Source organism: Ziziphus jujuba, chromosome 10 (genome assembly GCF_031755915.1).
Source record: "Ziziphus jujuba cultivar Dongzao chromosome 10, ASM3175591v1".
Taxonomy (NCBI): Eukaryota; Viridiplantae; Streptophyta; class Magnoliopsida; order Rosales; family Rhamnaceae; genus Ziziphus; species Ziziphus jujuba.
Window position 1 is genome coordinate 26,936,847 of NC_083388.1, and position 13,743 is coordinate 26,950,589.

A 13,743-nucleotide genomic window follows, 5' to 3' on the forward strand; every position below is an offset into this window, starting at 1 on the left:
CCCAGGGATAAAAGCCCACAGCCTTAGTCCATTGAGCCCGATGACCTAGGATCCAAGACCTAAAACACAAATCCAATTTCTATATATTTTTTAATTTACATATTTAATTATTTCTTTAAAAAAAAAAATCCAATTTCTATTTTTTCTCAAGTAACTTGTGGCAAAAATGAATAAATAAATGAAAATGTACAAAAATGCCTAAAGTATCAACATTTAATTAAATATTCAAACCAATTTTCATTTTTTTTTCTTTTTTTAATTAAATATTGAAGATGAAGGATTCAAAATTTAGATACATTTTGCCCAAATAAAGATGAGTTTGGCACTGTTCTAACATTTTTTTATGAAGTTTGAGAAGTTCAAAGCTTCAAGCAATTATATTCCTACCAAGTAATTTAAGGGCAAACAAATCAAATCCCATTGGCTTTTTCTTTTTTTTACTTATTTTATATTTAAGGTCCTTTTGTCATTTGAAAAATAAGCTTGTCTTACCACGAAAATTCAAAATTTGACCAAGGGAAGTATCTGAAAGGAAATTGAAACTACAAGGAGAGTATGTGTAATTTAAAAAAAAAAAAAACAAACAAACAAACAAAAACAAAAACAAAAAGTATATATGAAAAAATCTGAAACTAAATGTGTAATTTGTGTAATTTACCCTAATAAAGAAAACACAAGAAATCAATCGTTTTTCTTTTTTATAAAAAATAAAATTATATTAAAATTTTAAAACATGTCACTTAAATGACTTCAATGTTAAAATTGTTGTCCAACTTACTTAAATGTAAATAATTAACTAATCTAAATTAAGCAATATTAGTTTTATTTTATATTCTACCAAAAATATTAATTAGATGATTAAATAAATCGATTAAGAATTTACTTTATTTTCATTTCATTTTACTCTAACTGAAAATACAAACTAAATATAAACATATCCAAATATCATTAAAAAAATAAATGAAGAAAGTTATAAATCTTTTGAAATTAACGAGCCAAAAAAAACTATAGAATAATAATAATAGTTGTGATTTTTAATTATAAAAAGTTACTACTTGTATTATATTTAATATTTTTCATTTGATTAGGCAAAAACCGGCTTCATTTTTGTCCTAATTTATTCGTGTTTGGAAGAGAAAGTCTATAATTTGAACAGGTTGGTAGCTCCCTCTTTATCAAGTGTTGTGGCGGGTAGGTACGGTTGAGAATTTAATTCCACCACCAAAACTGGAAAAAAGCATCATTTGTATTTTTTTAGGCAGCCGTCCACTTTGATCCTGCTAAACCCATCGCTAAGCGTTAAAGTTTATGGTGAATTGGATCCAATACTTGGTGTTTTTTCTGGACATGTTCTTCAGAAACTGGAAATGGGGCTACAACTCGTACCACGTCCATGTTTGAATAGAAATTTCATAATGTCGATGACAATTTTACACACTCAAGCTCATACCCTTTTTTTTCTTTATGTGTAGTAATAATAATATTGAATATTATTTGGACTTGTTATATTGGTCACAAAATATTCTCAGTAATTGAGCAAATGTTGCAGACTACAGACAGACAGACAGAAATATTTAGACTTTGACAAGATCACATAAATTTCAAAACAATGTTACAGGGCTTGTAAACAATGCTGATACAATTATTATATCACAAAAAAGTTTAGATGTTGGCAAATCTCTTTGTCAACAAAACCACCAAGCAAGGAGATATTTATAGAATCCGCATCAAAGCTCATCCTGCAAATGAAAGTAGAAAGTTCAATTTTGATTTTGTGCTTAAAGTGTCCTAAAAATTTGGTAAAGATTGACATGGCAAAAGGTAAAGAACAAAGATTGATTGCTTACATGATAATCATCCCAATCACGATGGTGATGCTGCAGAACAGAGAAAGAAGTGGTGGTCTTAGGAAAAGGGAAGAGGAAATTTGATGACAATCAGAAACAAATTCAAACACAAGGCTACTCACCCTTCTGTATTTGTCTCTGTATCTGTCTCGATACCGTCGATCATGACCCCTCTCACGTCTCCTTCTTTCACCTTCTTCTCTTGCTCGTTGCGCTTCCTGTTTAGGGATCAAATCATGAATTAGATACATTCACCTAATATTGAAAAATTCAGAAAGATAAAAGAGAAGAAAGGCCACAGACCTCTTCCTCTTGTGCTTTTCTCACTTTTTCTGCTTCTTCGAAGGCTTCCTTTTCAATCTGATATTCATTCAACAAAGAAATGAATAAACTCCTGATGAACTGGAATCCATCAATAACAGTATAAGAAGCTTAATTACCTCTCTATTGGCAAATACTTCCTGAACAACTTGCTTTGCATACTCTGGATCATCACATATCAAAATGTTGTCGAAAACTGAACCAGCCTTTACCTGCACCCATATCACTTCGTCTCATTACCATGATCGTCAGACAATCCAAAATGGAAAAGTTGATAATATATCATGAAACTCATACCTGCCAAACTTCAATGCCTACATATTTAATTGGCTTAAGCACATATAGATCAGGGTCATCTTCAAATTCTGCATATGGGAAATGATACCTTTAAGTATTTCTGCAAAACTTTTCTCAGGGTCTAAATCGTAACTTTAAAAAAAAAAGTACCTGGGTTGTCAATCCAAGGAGTCTTCCACTTCCCTTTATAATTGGGGTTCTTGATTCTCTGCCATGTGGAAATGTCAAAAAGTTAAAACTAATGAGGAAATGTCAAAATTTTCAAAACTTACCTGTTAGCTCTTTAAGTGTTAAATTTATCTACCCTGCGTTTCCATGGTCCTTTGTAAGCCGGATTTGGTATCATTGGTGGTTTCCATACACCATTCTCTTCATCATCCCAATCATCAGGCTAACCAGAGAAAGAAGATTTGTAAGTTTTGGTTATACGTACATAGACACAAAAACACCCAAAGGCATCAAATCACATGAACATAATATTAAAACCAAATCAAAACACTGGGAAATAAAGTGGCCTTTTCAGAGTTCAGTTAGCACGGTAAAATCCTAATTTGGTGCAACATAAATAACCCCAGCAGCTTCGTATAAGTGGTTATGTTTGTAGTATTGCTTCATAATCAATCAACTAACCTCTTTAGCCTTGGGATCAGGAATTTCTCTCGGAATTGAATCATATCCCTGCAATAGTCATGGTAAAAACTAGTAAGGGAACATAGTTTATGCATTACAAATATAAATCATATAGAAAATCAGTAGCAGGAAATCCATGAAACTTGTATACCTCTGGTTTGGAGTCATTAGGATCATCAATGTATTCTCTATCATCCCAGTCTGCAGGCTGTGAAAGATGGCAAAAGATACTTTCAACTCAAAAGCTGAGGGGGGGAAAAATAATTGCGGAGCTAACATTGCCAAAGAGAACAACCTAATTCTTCAAGAAAAGAAGGTAGCTCACAAAATTGAAAAAAGAAATTGAACATTGGTACTGATCACTGAGCAACAGAGACGTTGTAATAGGAAGTCACTAAGTTATCTAATCTAAAAGAGAATAGGATAGTTTAGCTCTGGATGTAACCTTTTTGGCTTTAACATCTTTAATCTTTCTTGGAGGAAGAATATCCCAATCTGAATACATGCTTCCTGAGTCTCTCTCTCTGTTGTCAACAAGGATGCTGTAAGTTGCATCGGGTCTAAGAATAAATGTATAGAAATGGGTTAACTTGTCCGTTTCACACTGCAAATCCTTCTTAACAGGGTAATTCTGGCCCTGGTAAGAGAGTATGACATGGAGCTTCTTTGTATCCGTACCGCATAAATCTGGTCCGAACATTAAACTACATAAAAAACACTATGGCAGTCAACACAGATGTCCACTATATCAGAGAATGAAAAATAGAAGAAACACTAAATCCAATAGTCCCCAATTCCCAGACAAGAAACCACTTGCAGTGGAAGAGTAAATAAGTGATATGAGAGTTCTTTTACAAGGTCTCCACATATTTGAACCCCAGGTATGACAAAATTCATGAGATATGAGGTGAAGATCACTTAAAGTAGCTATGTTAGTTAAGAGGACAAACCTGTATGGAGTATCGCCACCAAACTTCTTTTGATTGACAAATCCAGACAAAAGCTTAATATAGCCACCACCACATTCAATTTCCTGCTCAAATTTGATAGAATATTGAACGACCAATGTTCTATTTTGGTTTGTGAACTCCGGTACCTTTGCTGATATGGCAAAATGTTTGGCATCACTGGATGTCTGAATTCCTGCAAAAGTTAATATATCCTCAAGAAGTTTAATTGTCTTTCATCTCAAACGAGGGAATACTTATTGTTGGCGACCCAATAAATTAAGTAACTAAAGCATTGGTCCATGGGTAGCTCTTACTTTATCAAACTAGTCTGATCATAAATGTTGTACACTATTGCAGAAATTCTAAACAGATAAAACACAATTCTCAACAAATTCCTAAATTGACCAAGACTATTGACACAAACTAAAACCGGAAACAAAGTTCCATAGTTGATACCAAACTTGCTCATATAAGAAATGAAGGTCTTATTTTAATCTTTATTTTTCAAAAAACACAAGGAATTTGACCCCCCCTCCAAGAACCGTGCATTAAGCAAACCAACAATCAATATTCATGTTCATTATTACATAACATGTATACCACCCTCCACGACGTAAAGAAATTCATCAATTCTATCCAATCTGCCAACCAAAACTTATGATCCTCAATAAGGCACATATCCAACGATGAAAAGAGAGAGACAGAGAGATAAACCACACCTTTATCATCTGGGTCTCCTGCCCACTTTCCAGCTGTGTGCTTAAAAGAGCCTGCTTTTCCTTCGGCCCTTTTCCAGTCAGATTTCACCCAACGTGATTGCCATCCATCTTTTTCAAATAAAAAGAAACAAAATAAATAAAGTTAGAGCACACCATAAAGAGAAAGAACAAGAATCTTATTTTTCTTCTATAAAGGTATATCAAATTTAGTTGTTTTTTCTTACTCTCCAAAGGAAGCACTTGTCAAGCAAAAATAGTGACCGAAATACATATGAACGCAGCGAATAAAAGAAAATCAAGCGGGAAAAATAAAATTAGAGGTATTTATTTATTTATTAATTTATTTTTCCATCTCTAGCTTGCAAGTCTGCTAAGCACCCAAAATTCATTTTTTGAGAAAAGAAAACATAAAAAACAACATTAAAAAGAATATAAAGAATGGTTTTTCCTTTCTCTCTCTCTTAATATTCAGGGGCTAAAACTGTAACTTGAAAATAACCGTTTTACCAAACAAAACGATTATATAGTAGCTAAACATGACCGAAGCAAAAGCAGAGGCAAATAAGGAAAAAAGAAAGAAAGAAAAAGCGAAAGTTGGTACCTTCAAATCGCTCTTCAAAAATGATTTCAGAAAGTGAAGAATGAAAGAGAAGCGAAAATAGCAAAACTGGTATTATCAGATCAAGTTTGCCATGGGATTGGTCTCCCATTTGAGCCAAAATGCAGTGGAAGTGTGGAACTACCCGAGACAGATTTCCATAGTTATAGAAAGCGAAGTAAAACACAACCCATAATCTTTGTTTTAATTGCAGTCATGCCCTCCATGACTGGAATATAATAAATTAATAAAAATAGCTTTTCCTCTAGTTTATTTGCACAGTAAGTTGAAGTCAAGGTCAATTGCGGATTCGTAATGGAACCCAGTCCACTGTCCCCATTTTTATTTCATATAGTATGTGTATGTGTATGTCTTGTCCAATGAGATGTAGGGCTTTTGTCTACTTTGCATTTTCCTTCCAATGAGGAATCAGCTTGACGCTGTCTTGGCCAATAGTTTTGCTTCTTATACACTCTTGTGAAGAATTCTCTTCTCAGATTCTGGATTAATTTTTTCTTCAACTTCAACAGACGACCATCAAATATATTTGTCTTTTCATTCCCATCTTTGTTTTTTTCTATACAATTTCGTATTTACCTATGAATTAAATTCACTCTGGTAATTCTTATTAGCTTACCCTCTAAATCATGGTTTTAAGTAAATGTATAAATCAGGAATTAGAAAGACTCAAATACCAGCAACAAAGGAAACAAAATTTAAAGAATTCTCCACATAATTTTGATTAAAAAAAAAAAAAAGTTTTGAACTTTGAGATTACAAGCTGGATAGTTACTCAAAAACAATTTTTTATGATCTTATTCTTCAACTTTATCATTAGGAGTGTTACATATGACAAAAATAAAACTTCATTTTTTTTTTTTCCCCCATCCTCTTCAAAGGTGATGGTGACTCCTACTCGTGAGAGGCTGAATTCCAAGAAGCAACAATCACGGCCAATAAAGCAAATTTTTTTATTTTATTTATTTTTTTATTTTACAGTAAACACATTGTACAATTAAATGTCCAACCAATAGTAAGTGGAAAAAGTAAAAATGTAAATTTGTCGAATAAGAAGGGCATAAAATAGAAGAATATTAGAGAAGACTTGAGTCGTCAACCGGGGTCGTTGACTCTAAATTCTTTAAGACGTTTTCAAAGTCATCCCTCCAAGTGTAGAACAGGAAAGAGTGTGGAAGAAGAGAAAAAACCAAGCAAAAACGAAACAAATTCTGGGCATTTACTCCCCACACGTCATCTTTCCCTATAGCGATTGACGTGTTTTATACTCTTATTCACCCAACAAATTTTTTTTTTTCAATTTTCTGCCTTCTTTTTGGCTAGGGGATAATTAAGCTACTACGGTCTTCCAATCTAAGGTTACTATTCCTATATGTCCTGAACATTACAACCCATTTTACTTCCAATTTTGGTCTTGCGACCTGAGAAAATGACAGACTGATAATATTTTGATGTTTTTTTAACACTTCGTACACTTGCTATAGGCGATTTCAAAATAGCTCATACATATTTAAATACCCTTCTTTTTTCTTGGTGGAAAACATATTTAGATTCCTATTAGGTAACCACAAATGTTTATAATATAAATATATATACACGTCATACAATCAAATTTTTGTTATCAAGTAATCAACTTGTGGAGTTCCCAAGTTACAATGGTTACTGTAGAAATTTGCGAATTTATAATCGTCTTTTGAAATAAAATAAGAACAAAATAGAGACAAAAATATAAAAATGCCCATAAAAAGACCTACCAGGAATATTAGTAACTCCGGTCTTGGCAAACAAACATAGAGATTAGTAACTTCAGACCTACTTAAAACCTTTTCTTTTTCGGCTCATAAGACTTTACTTTAACCTTAACAAAGCATGACAACTAAAGAAAAATTCGAACAGAATGGCTGCATTTTGCCTTCTCCATAACATTCAAGAACAACGTACAATTTTGAAAACGTTAATTTTCAAATTGTAAGAGAGCCAGGAAAAGAACAGTTGAACAAGATAATAAATGAAATGCTACGTTAGTAGGGAGTACTTAATTGTTAAATCTTCTTTCCAACTACTAACTGTGCCAAGATCAAAATGACATTTGAAAGATATATCAGAAATCTTTGAAGATTGACATTATTACAAGTAAATAGCTTCATTCTAGCAACAAAATATTTGCATTACCGCAGTTTGTACTCATAATCATTATAGTCTCCAAAAACTGGAAAAGCAGAATAGAAGTTTGGATACACAAAAAATATCACTCTTTAAACAAGGTTTCAGAGGAGTGTCCATGAACCAACCATTTATGAAAAGGGGGAAAGACGGCAAGAAAAAGAAAAAGGGGATTGTTCAGTAATTCTACCGGCAGCTAATTCCTTAGAAGAAACAAGGAGAAGTTCAAGAACGAGGCTTCATGATTCTCTTCACTTTGCCTGAGGGTGAGAAGCAATGAAATCAACAGCGAGACTAATGGAGTTGATCTTGTCTGCTTCATTATCTGGAATCTCGAAGCCAAATTCCTCTTCAAGAGCCATCACAACTTCCACAGAATCTAAACTGTCTAACCCAAGATCACTCTGAAAATTGGCATTTGGTGTAACCTGCCATATTTAGAATCAAGCTGTTATGAGTCTAAGACTCAAAAAGAAACGGTGTCACCATAAAGGCAAAAAGCATATACCAACCAATGCGGATGAACGGGTAACCCATATTACTTGAAAACCACCCAAAAATAAAAAATAACTCACAAAAAGTTTATGGGGATCTCAAAAGATTTGCGGCGATTATTCGAGTAATAGCACCTTTATCATGTCTTAAATCTCATATCCCAAAATTGAGTACTAAAACTCATTTCAAGAGATACAATAAATTGCTTTTTGCACGCAAGGCTATGATCACAAGCGCATTAAAACATTTCAATGAAACTGACCCTGTTTCCAATGGACAAATATCAAAAAATAAAAATACCGAGCCTTCATTCTGCATTTCCAAATTTTTTGGGGAAATAACAATAGCTCTTGAATGATACCAAAGGCAACGCCGATAAGCAGCTATCAAAGAAAAGACTAAATGACTATTTTTCCAACAGAACACGATCAAAAAACACACAAGCCAGAGCACAAGCACGGTTGTAACAAATACACTACGATATCGCATTCAGACACTTAAAAAACATAATAACAATTCTGCAAATGAATCCATATCTATCATGGCAGAAGAATCCCACCTTTACGCAGGAGAAATAAAAATAATAAAAATGAAAGTAAATTTTTATGTACATTTGAAATGGGTAATCGCTAATTTCCTCATTTTTCTAGCCAACCAAACAGACTCCACGATCCAGAAATCTAAATTGGCGAAATCAACACCCAAAACTCATCTTAAACCCAATTATTTTTGGAAAAAAGCAAAACAAAAAAGAAAAAAAAGAAAAAAAAAAAAGAATTTTCCCACATTCCCTGAAATTTCTGACACGCTCGCCTAGGAAAATGCCAAATAAACCATAAATTTCTTATACCCATTGCAGCAGCTGCTTTCATTTTCGCAACGACTAAAAGGAAACCACCCAAAAGAGATTAGGGTTTTACATTTGTATTTTACATATAATAATAACAGAAAAAAGAATACCTTGGAAGGATCGACTTTCTGGAAGTTCTTGACGACCGTGATGACACGTTCGGTAACCTCAGACTTATCAAGGAAGGAGCCCCTGACCTCCTCCGTCGAGAAATGGCGCCGTAGAGCATTGAATGAGTTGAGGAAGACTGAACTAGAAGTGGTGCTAGGGTTTCGTGGCACAGCCTCCACTTGCACTCTCAAATACTTTAGCAGTGCGTTCCTCGCCGTCGCCGCCATTACAAGCTCCTCTGTAGCTCCCCTCACCAAAAATCTCTTCACCTCTCTCTCTCTCTCTCTCTCTCTCTCTGTGTAAAAGCGTGGAGTACAAATCCAACAGAGGGTTCCACAAAATGCTATCTCATCAACGTAATATACGACGTCGTTTCACTTTTCACATTGGGCTTTGCGGATTGGAGAGAAAAAAGCCCTGTTACTAATAGGCTTTTCTAAGCCCAAATCTATTTAAACCCACCTTAACAAGAAGAGCGCATCCTTTTATCCAACTGACCGAGAAAGAAACTCTGAATAACTGCAAACAACAAGAAAGAGAGTGTGGATTCTGAAAGAAAGAATTGGAAGAATGATAGTAGCAGTCTTTGTCATTTTGTCGCTCCTGATTCTTGTAGGTTCACTGCTATTTAAATTCGCCACCGCTGAAGGTAATAATACCAATAATCAGCCTACACTGAGAATATATTTGTCAATAATGTAATTTTTTAAGACTTTTATTTTGTTGTTAAACCAGAAATTTAACTTTATATGTCTATTTATTTATTCATTTCAGGAGATTTTGCTTTGATCTCAAAGAGACATGTAAAGCGTGAAGAAGTTGAGAATAAGGTTTTAGGTTAATTTTAAGCTATATGCTATGTTGCTTTTATTTTTATTTAAGAAATTGTGTTTTTTTGCTGAAATGGATAATTTATATCTGTTTTGCCTACTTTGTTTTAGGTTTTTTGGATCACTGGTGCTAGCCGTGGAATTGGTATTTGATTTTATTATTTATTTATTTTTTAGTTGTTAAATTTGTAGCTGGTATTTCTTAGGTAATGCACTTCTATGCCAAGAAAATAAAGAAGATTTCCCAAATCTTTAAGAAAAATTAGAGTGAAGCTGGCTAAGATTATTAATACGATCAGATTATGATCCAGTATATATCACATCATACCATCAACATAAACTAATAAAGAATGTAAATCGATTAAGTTGCAAGAATGAGTAGAGAACTGTCAGCCTTTGAAGTCCAATTGTCCAATTGTTTAATTACCCACAGTTTAGATAAAGCCGAGTTAATTTTTCAAATCTTTCCATAGTTCTTGAGTAATGAATTTGGTCTAGTTCTTGTTTTACATATTTATTAACTTTGTTTCCAGTTGTTCTTTATGATATATGTGGATTGTTTAATTTTGTCCTTCCTAATTCTGGGTGTTAAGGGGAGGTTCTTGCTAAGCAACTTGCAAGTTTAGGGGCTAAGCTCATTATATCTGCACGGAATGAAGCTGAATTGGAGCGGGTGAAGAAACAACTTGCTGGTGACTGATTTTACCTGGCTGAATATATATATCTATTTTCTACAACCTTTTTAAAACTTTTTTTATTGTTCTTATATGGGATTTAGTTATCAGGTAAGCATGCACCTGAAGGAGTGAAGATACTGCCTTTAGATTTGACATCTGGTGAAGTTTCTCTCAGGGAGGCTGTACAGAAAGCAGAGTCTTTTTTTCCTGATTCTGGCATTGATTATATGATCCACAATGCAGCTTTTGAGCGTCCTGTAAGTGAGATTTTTAACTTGGATGCTAGGAACCTTGATAGATGTTTTGTTATTAAATTGTGCACATGTGAATCTGTCTATCTTTAATTATCAGTAGTTGTTATATACATGAGTTACTGAAAATATACTGCCTTCCATATGATAAAGTGGTTGTCTGCGTCTAGCAGTAACATGTATTAATGGAACACAAGGATATGATGTAATTTCTTGCCCAAACAACAAATGGAAGCTATTAAAAAAGCGTACCTTTTAGCTCCAAGTTGAATTCTTGGTATTTTCAACACCCTTTCACTGACATGCCCTGGAACAAAAATGTATAATTACAAACCAGTCTTTTTCTTCTGCAGATAATATAAATTCTTAATTTCTTATGTTTAGACATGGAAGCTTTATAAATGCAACTTTATGTTAATATACATACTTTTCTGGTTCTTTGGCAGAAAACTACAGCATTGGAAGTGTCCGAGGAAAGTCTTAAGGTATCACAGAATAAGTGGGGGAGTTCTAAAGATGTCTTGATGTTGGACCTTGTCTATGAGACAATTACTGGCTCTTGCAAGTCCATAGACAATCTCTTGCCTAAAGAGGCAGATCTCTATTATTAGGTCTAAACATCAAAACATCAAGATATATATGTTTTGGTCTCCCCCCCTCCCCCTTTAGCTGCTTTTGCAAATGTACTTATGTTGTCCTTTTTGGCAAGTAGGAAACATTCAATGTAAATGTTTTTGGGACGATAACTCTCACACAAATACTGGCACCTTACATGCTGAAGCGGGGAAAGGGCCATTTTGTTGTGGTAAGTTGAAAATTCTGTTATCGTTTACCATTATTTGTATGTAATTGCACTAAAGTAGATATTGTTACTATCACACTTAAAAAGTCTATTTGGTAAATTTCCCTTTTCAGTAAAGCCTAAGGTACTTTTTGGTTGGATCTTTTCATCCTCCAAAGGTTTAGAGTGATGCACCTGTTTTTTTGGACCTAAAGATTGGGCTTTCGTATTACCAAGCAGAGTAGTAGCTTATAATATGACTTTTATTGATTAGGTGATAATAGTTGGCTTCTTTTGTCAAGAGTTCAATCTAAATTGTGCTTTGTTACCTTTTTACTTGCTCTGTCAAGGTAATTAGTTGCGTATGCTTAAAATGCAGATGAGCAGTGCTGCAGGAAAGACACCTGCACCAGGTCAGGCCATCTACTCTGCATCTAAACATGCTCTGAATGGGTACTTCCATACCTTGCGTTCTGAGGTATAGTTATCATGTCAAATTAAAGTGACATTGAATTCATTTCCCTTATTATTTCAAACAACTTATCGTTTTTGTTAATTAAATGTCAGTTGGCTAACTTATCGTTTTTGTTAATTAAATCTCAGTTGGCTATTATCTTAACTTGTGTTTGCCCTCTCTTACTATCTCACTGTTATTCTTCTTATCCCGATTTCTTCTTCTTATATTGCTAGCTTGTTTTATTATTACAGCTCTGCCAGAAAGGTATTAGGGTGACAATTGTTTGTCCTGGGCCAATAGAAACATCAACTGGTTCTGGAGCAGCAAGTGTACAAACTACAACTAAAGTTTCTGGAGAGGTTAGTTCTTTTCAAGATATTCCTATTAATAAACCTGCTTTTGCTTTTCTTTTTGATTGTCCAGTGATCACTATAATGGTATATTGTCAAAACTAAAAACTCAATATGCATGTTTTGGTTAGAATAAGGTAGCATGCAATATTTACATTAAATTGCTTGGTATTTGCAATTTCCAATCAGTCACAAATGAAATTTACTTCAAACTTTTCAGAATTTGCACAAAATAGTGTCATCAGTTGATAGCTGAGTATGGTGCTATGTAAGAAACATCTAGGAATTATGACCACAATAATCTTGTTGTAGATGAAAAACTGATAAATGTGTAAGCAAGATCTTCACATTGTGATAGTTTCAATCCCATTTTTTTTTTTTTTTTTTTTTAAAACAAGGTTGTAAAAAATAATAGATGGTATATGATTACAAGAGAATGTGAAATTAAGGGTTCTATAGGGATTATAATGTGAAAGTCATTTTATTGTTGTGATTGGCCTTTCCTCTATCATATTTAGTTTAATCTCTTTTTAACAAGTGATTGATGCCTACTCTCATAGATTTGTTTGATCCTACACTTCCTGCTTTAGCTGTCAAGAGGGCTTTGATTTGTGCCAGACATTGAAAATATCCATTGTTTTTCTTGCAATTAGCAGTTCTTAATAGTTTCTTTTGTTTCTTACTTTGATAGAAGCGTGTGTCATCAGAAAGGTGCGCGGAGCTGACAATAATTGCAGCCAGCCATTCTCTTAAGGAAGCATGGATATCATACCAGGTATATTTCTATTGGAATTAGAAAGTTCTTCTATTATAGAAAACTAATTTCTTATATTTTCTTTGTTTCTAACGTATGATTTTTGTTCTTTCTATAGCCTGTTCTAGCTGTCATGTATTTGGTGCAATACGTGCCAAGCATTGGTTTTTGGCTCATGGACAAGGTATATTTCTCTATTCCCAATGTCAAACACATGCCTTTAAATCTATTCTTTATTTTCTTTTTTGGTTCATTGCCGGCGTTGTTAAAACTTGAACACTAACTTGGAGAATTTGGTGTTAAATTCAATTTCAGGTTGGGAAAAATCGTGTTGAAGCTGCTGCACAGAAAGGCAACACTTATTCAGTACGCTTACTGTTCGGGAAAAAAAAGGCATCGTGAATTTGATTGGTTTTTCATATTACGAAAAACCAACACTTTGGCACGTTAAAAGGAAATGGGTGGCGTACTGTTTTTACTGAGTTTGGTCATGAACTACAATAACATACATGACAGTAACATTTTATTTTTGGTTTCTTTAATACCTTATTTTAATAAAAGCAAAATACAAGAAGAAAATCTTAATTTCTGCTTCACTTGATATATTCAATCTATGTTATGATCAAGACTTAAGACAAATAATT

At 33.7% G+C, this 13,743-nt stretch overlaps 3 protein-coding genes across 3 annotated transcripts; 1 reads left to right on the forward strand and 2 right to left on the reverse strand.

Annotated features, from left to right (window-relative positions):
- Positions 1 to 1,469: 1,469 nt before the first annotated feature.
- On the reverse strand, positions 1,470 to 5,525 carry LOC107412492 (calreticulin-3). The gene is made up of 14 exons (XM_016020267.4): positions 5,366 to 5,525; positions 4,765 to 4,872; positions 4,046 to 4,238; positions 3,541 to 3,799; positions 3,247 to 3,303; positions 3,096 to 3,143; positions 2,770 to 2,856; positions 2,616 to 2,673; positions 2,466 to 2,533; positions 2,288 to 2,380; positions 2,151 to 2,207; positions 1,970 to 2,065; positions 1,848 to 1,877; positions 1,470 to 1,739 (listed from the first exon to the last, which is right to left on the reverse strand). Exons 1-14 carry the CDS (start codon positions 5,472 to 5,474, stop codon positions 1,728 to 1,730), a joined length of 1,275 nt encoding a protein of 424 aa, XP_015875753.2. The 5' UTR covers positions 5,475 to 5,525; the 3' UTR covers positions 1,470 to 1,727.
- Positions 5,526 to 7,479: 1,954 nt separating this feature from the next.
- On the reverse strand, positions 7,480 to 9,318 carry LOC107412497 (acyl carrier protein 2, mitochondrial). Its single transcript, XM_016020272.4, has 2 exons — positions 8,999 to 9,318; positions 7,480 to 7,971 (listed from the first exon to the last, which is right to left on the reverse strand). The coding sequence occupies exons 1-2, from the start codon at positions 9,224 to 9,226 to the stop codon at positions 7,795 to 7,797; spliced, it is 405 nt and encodes a 134-aa protein (XP_015875758.1). The 5' UTR covers positions 9,227 to 9,318; the 3' UTR covers positions 7,480 to 7,794.
- Positions 9,319 to 9,478: 160 nt separating this feature from the next.
- LOC107412503 (uncharacterized) lies at positions 9,479 to 13,695 on the forward strand. The gene is made up of 12 exons (XM_016020278.4): positions 9,479 to 9,648; positions 9,774 to 9,829; positions 9,941 to 9,974; positions 10,423 to 10,521; positions 10,615 to 10,763; positions 11,204 to 11,242; positions 11,470 to 11,562; positions 11,918 to 12,016; positions 12,247 to 12,354; positions 13,037 to 13,120; positions 13,218 to 13,283; positions 13,415 to 13,695. The coding sequence occupies exons 1-12, from the start codon at positions 9,570 to 9,572 to the stop codon at positions 13,499 to 13,501; spliced, it is 993 nt and encodes a 330-aa protein (XP_015875764.3). The 5' UTR covers positions 9,479 to 9,569; the 3' UTR covers positions 13,502 to 13,695.
- The last annotated feature ends 48 nt before the right edge of the window (positions 13,696 to 13,743 follow it).

Bases quoted from the DNA above. Each gene is read 5' to 3' on its own strand.
- LOC107412492 (XM_016020267.4), bottom strand. From the start codon at position 5,474: ATGGGAGACCAATCCCATGGCAAACTTGATCTGATAATACCAGTTTTG. The intron at 3,144-3,246 runs GTATACAAGTTT...TGACTATTGCAG, and splicing joins CTAATGACTCCAAACCAGAG to GGATATGATTCAATTCCGAG. The intron at 2,534-2,615 runs GTACTTTTTTTT...TCCCATATGCAG, and splicing joins TCCTTGGATTGACAACCCAG to AATTTGAAGATGACCCTGAT.
- LOC107412497 (XM_016020272.4), bottom strand. From the start codon at position 9,226: ATGGCGGCGACGGCGAGGAACGCACTGCTAAAGTATTTGAGAGTGCAA. The intron at 7,972-8,998 runs GTATTCTTTTTT...TAAATATGGCAG, and splicing joins AGAAAGTCGATCCTTCCAAG to GTTACACCAAATGCCAATTT.
- LOC107412503 (XM_016020278.4), top strand. From the start codon at position 9,570: ATGATAGTAGCAGTCTTTGTCATTTTGTCGCTCCTGATTCTTGTAGGT. The intron at 9,830-9,940 runs GTTTTAGGTTAA...ACTTTGTTTTAG, and splicing joins GTGAAGAAGTTGAGAATAAG to GTTTTTTGGATCACTGGTGC. The intron at 13,284-13,414 runs GTATATTTCTCT...ATTCAATTTCAG, and splicing joins GTTTTTGGCTCATGGACAAG to GTTGGGAAAAATCGTGTTGA.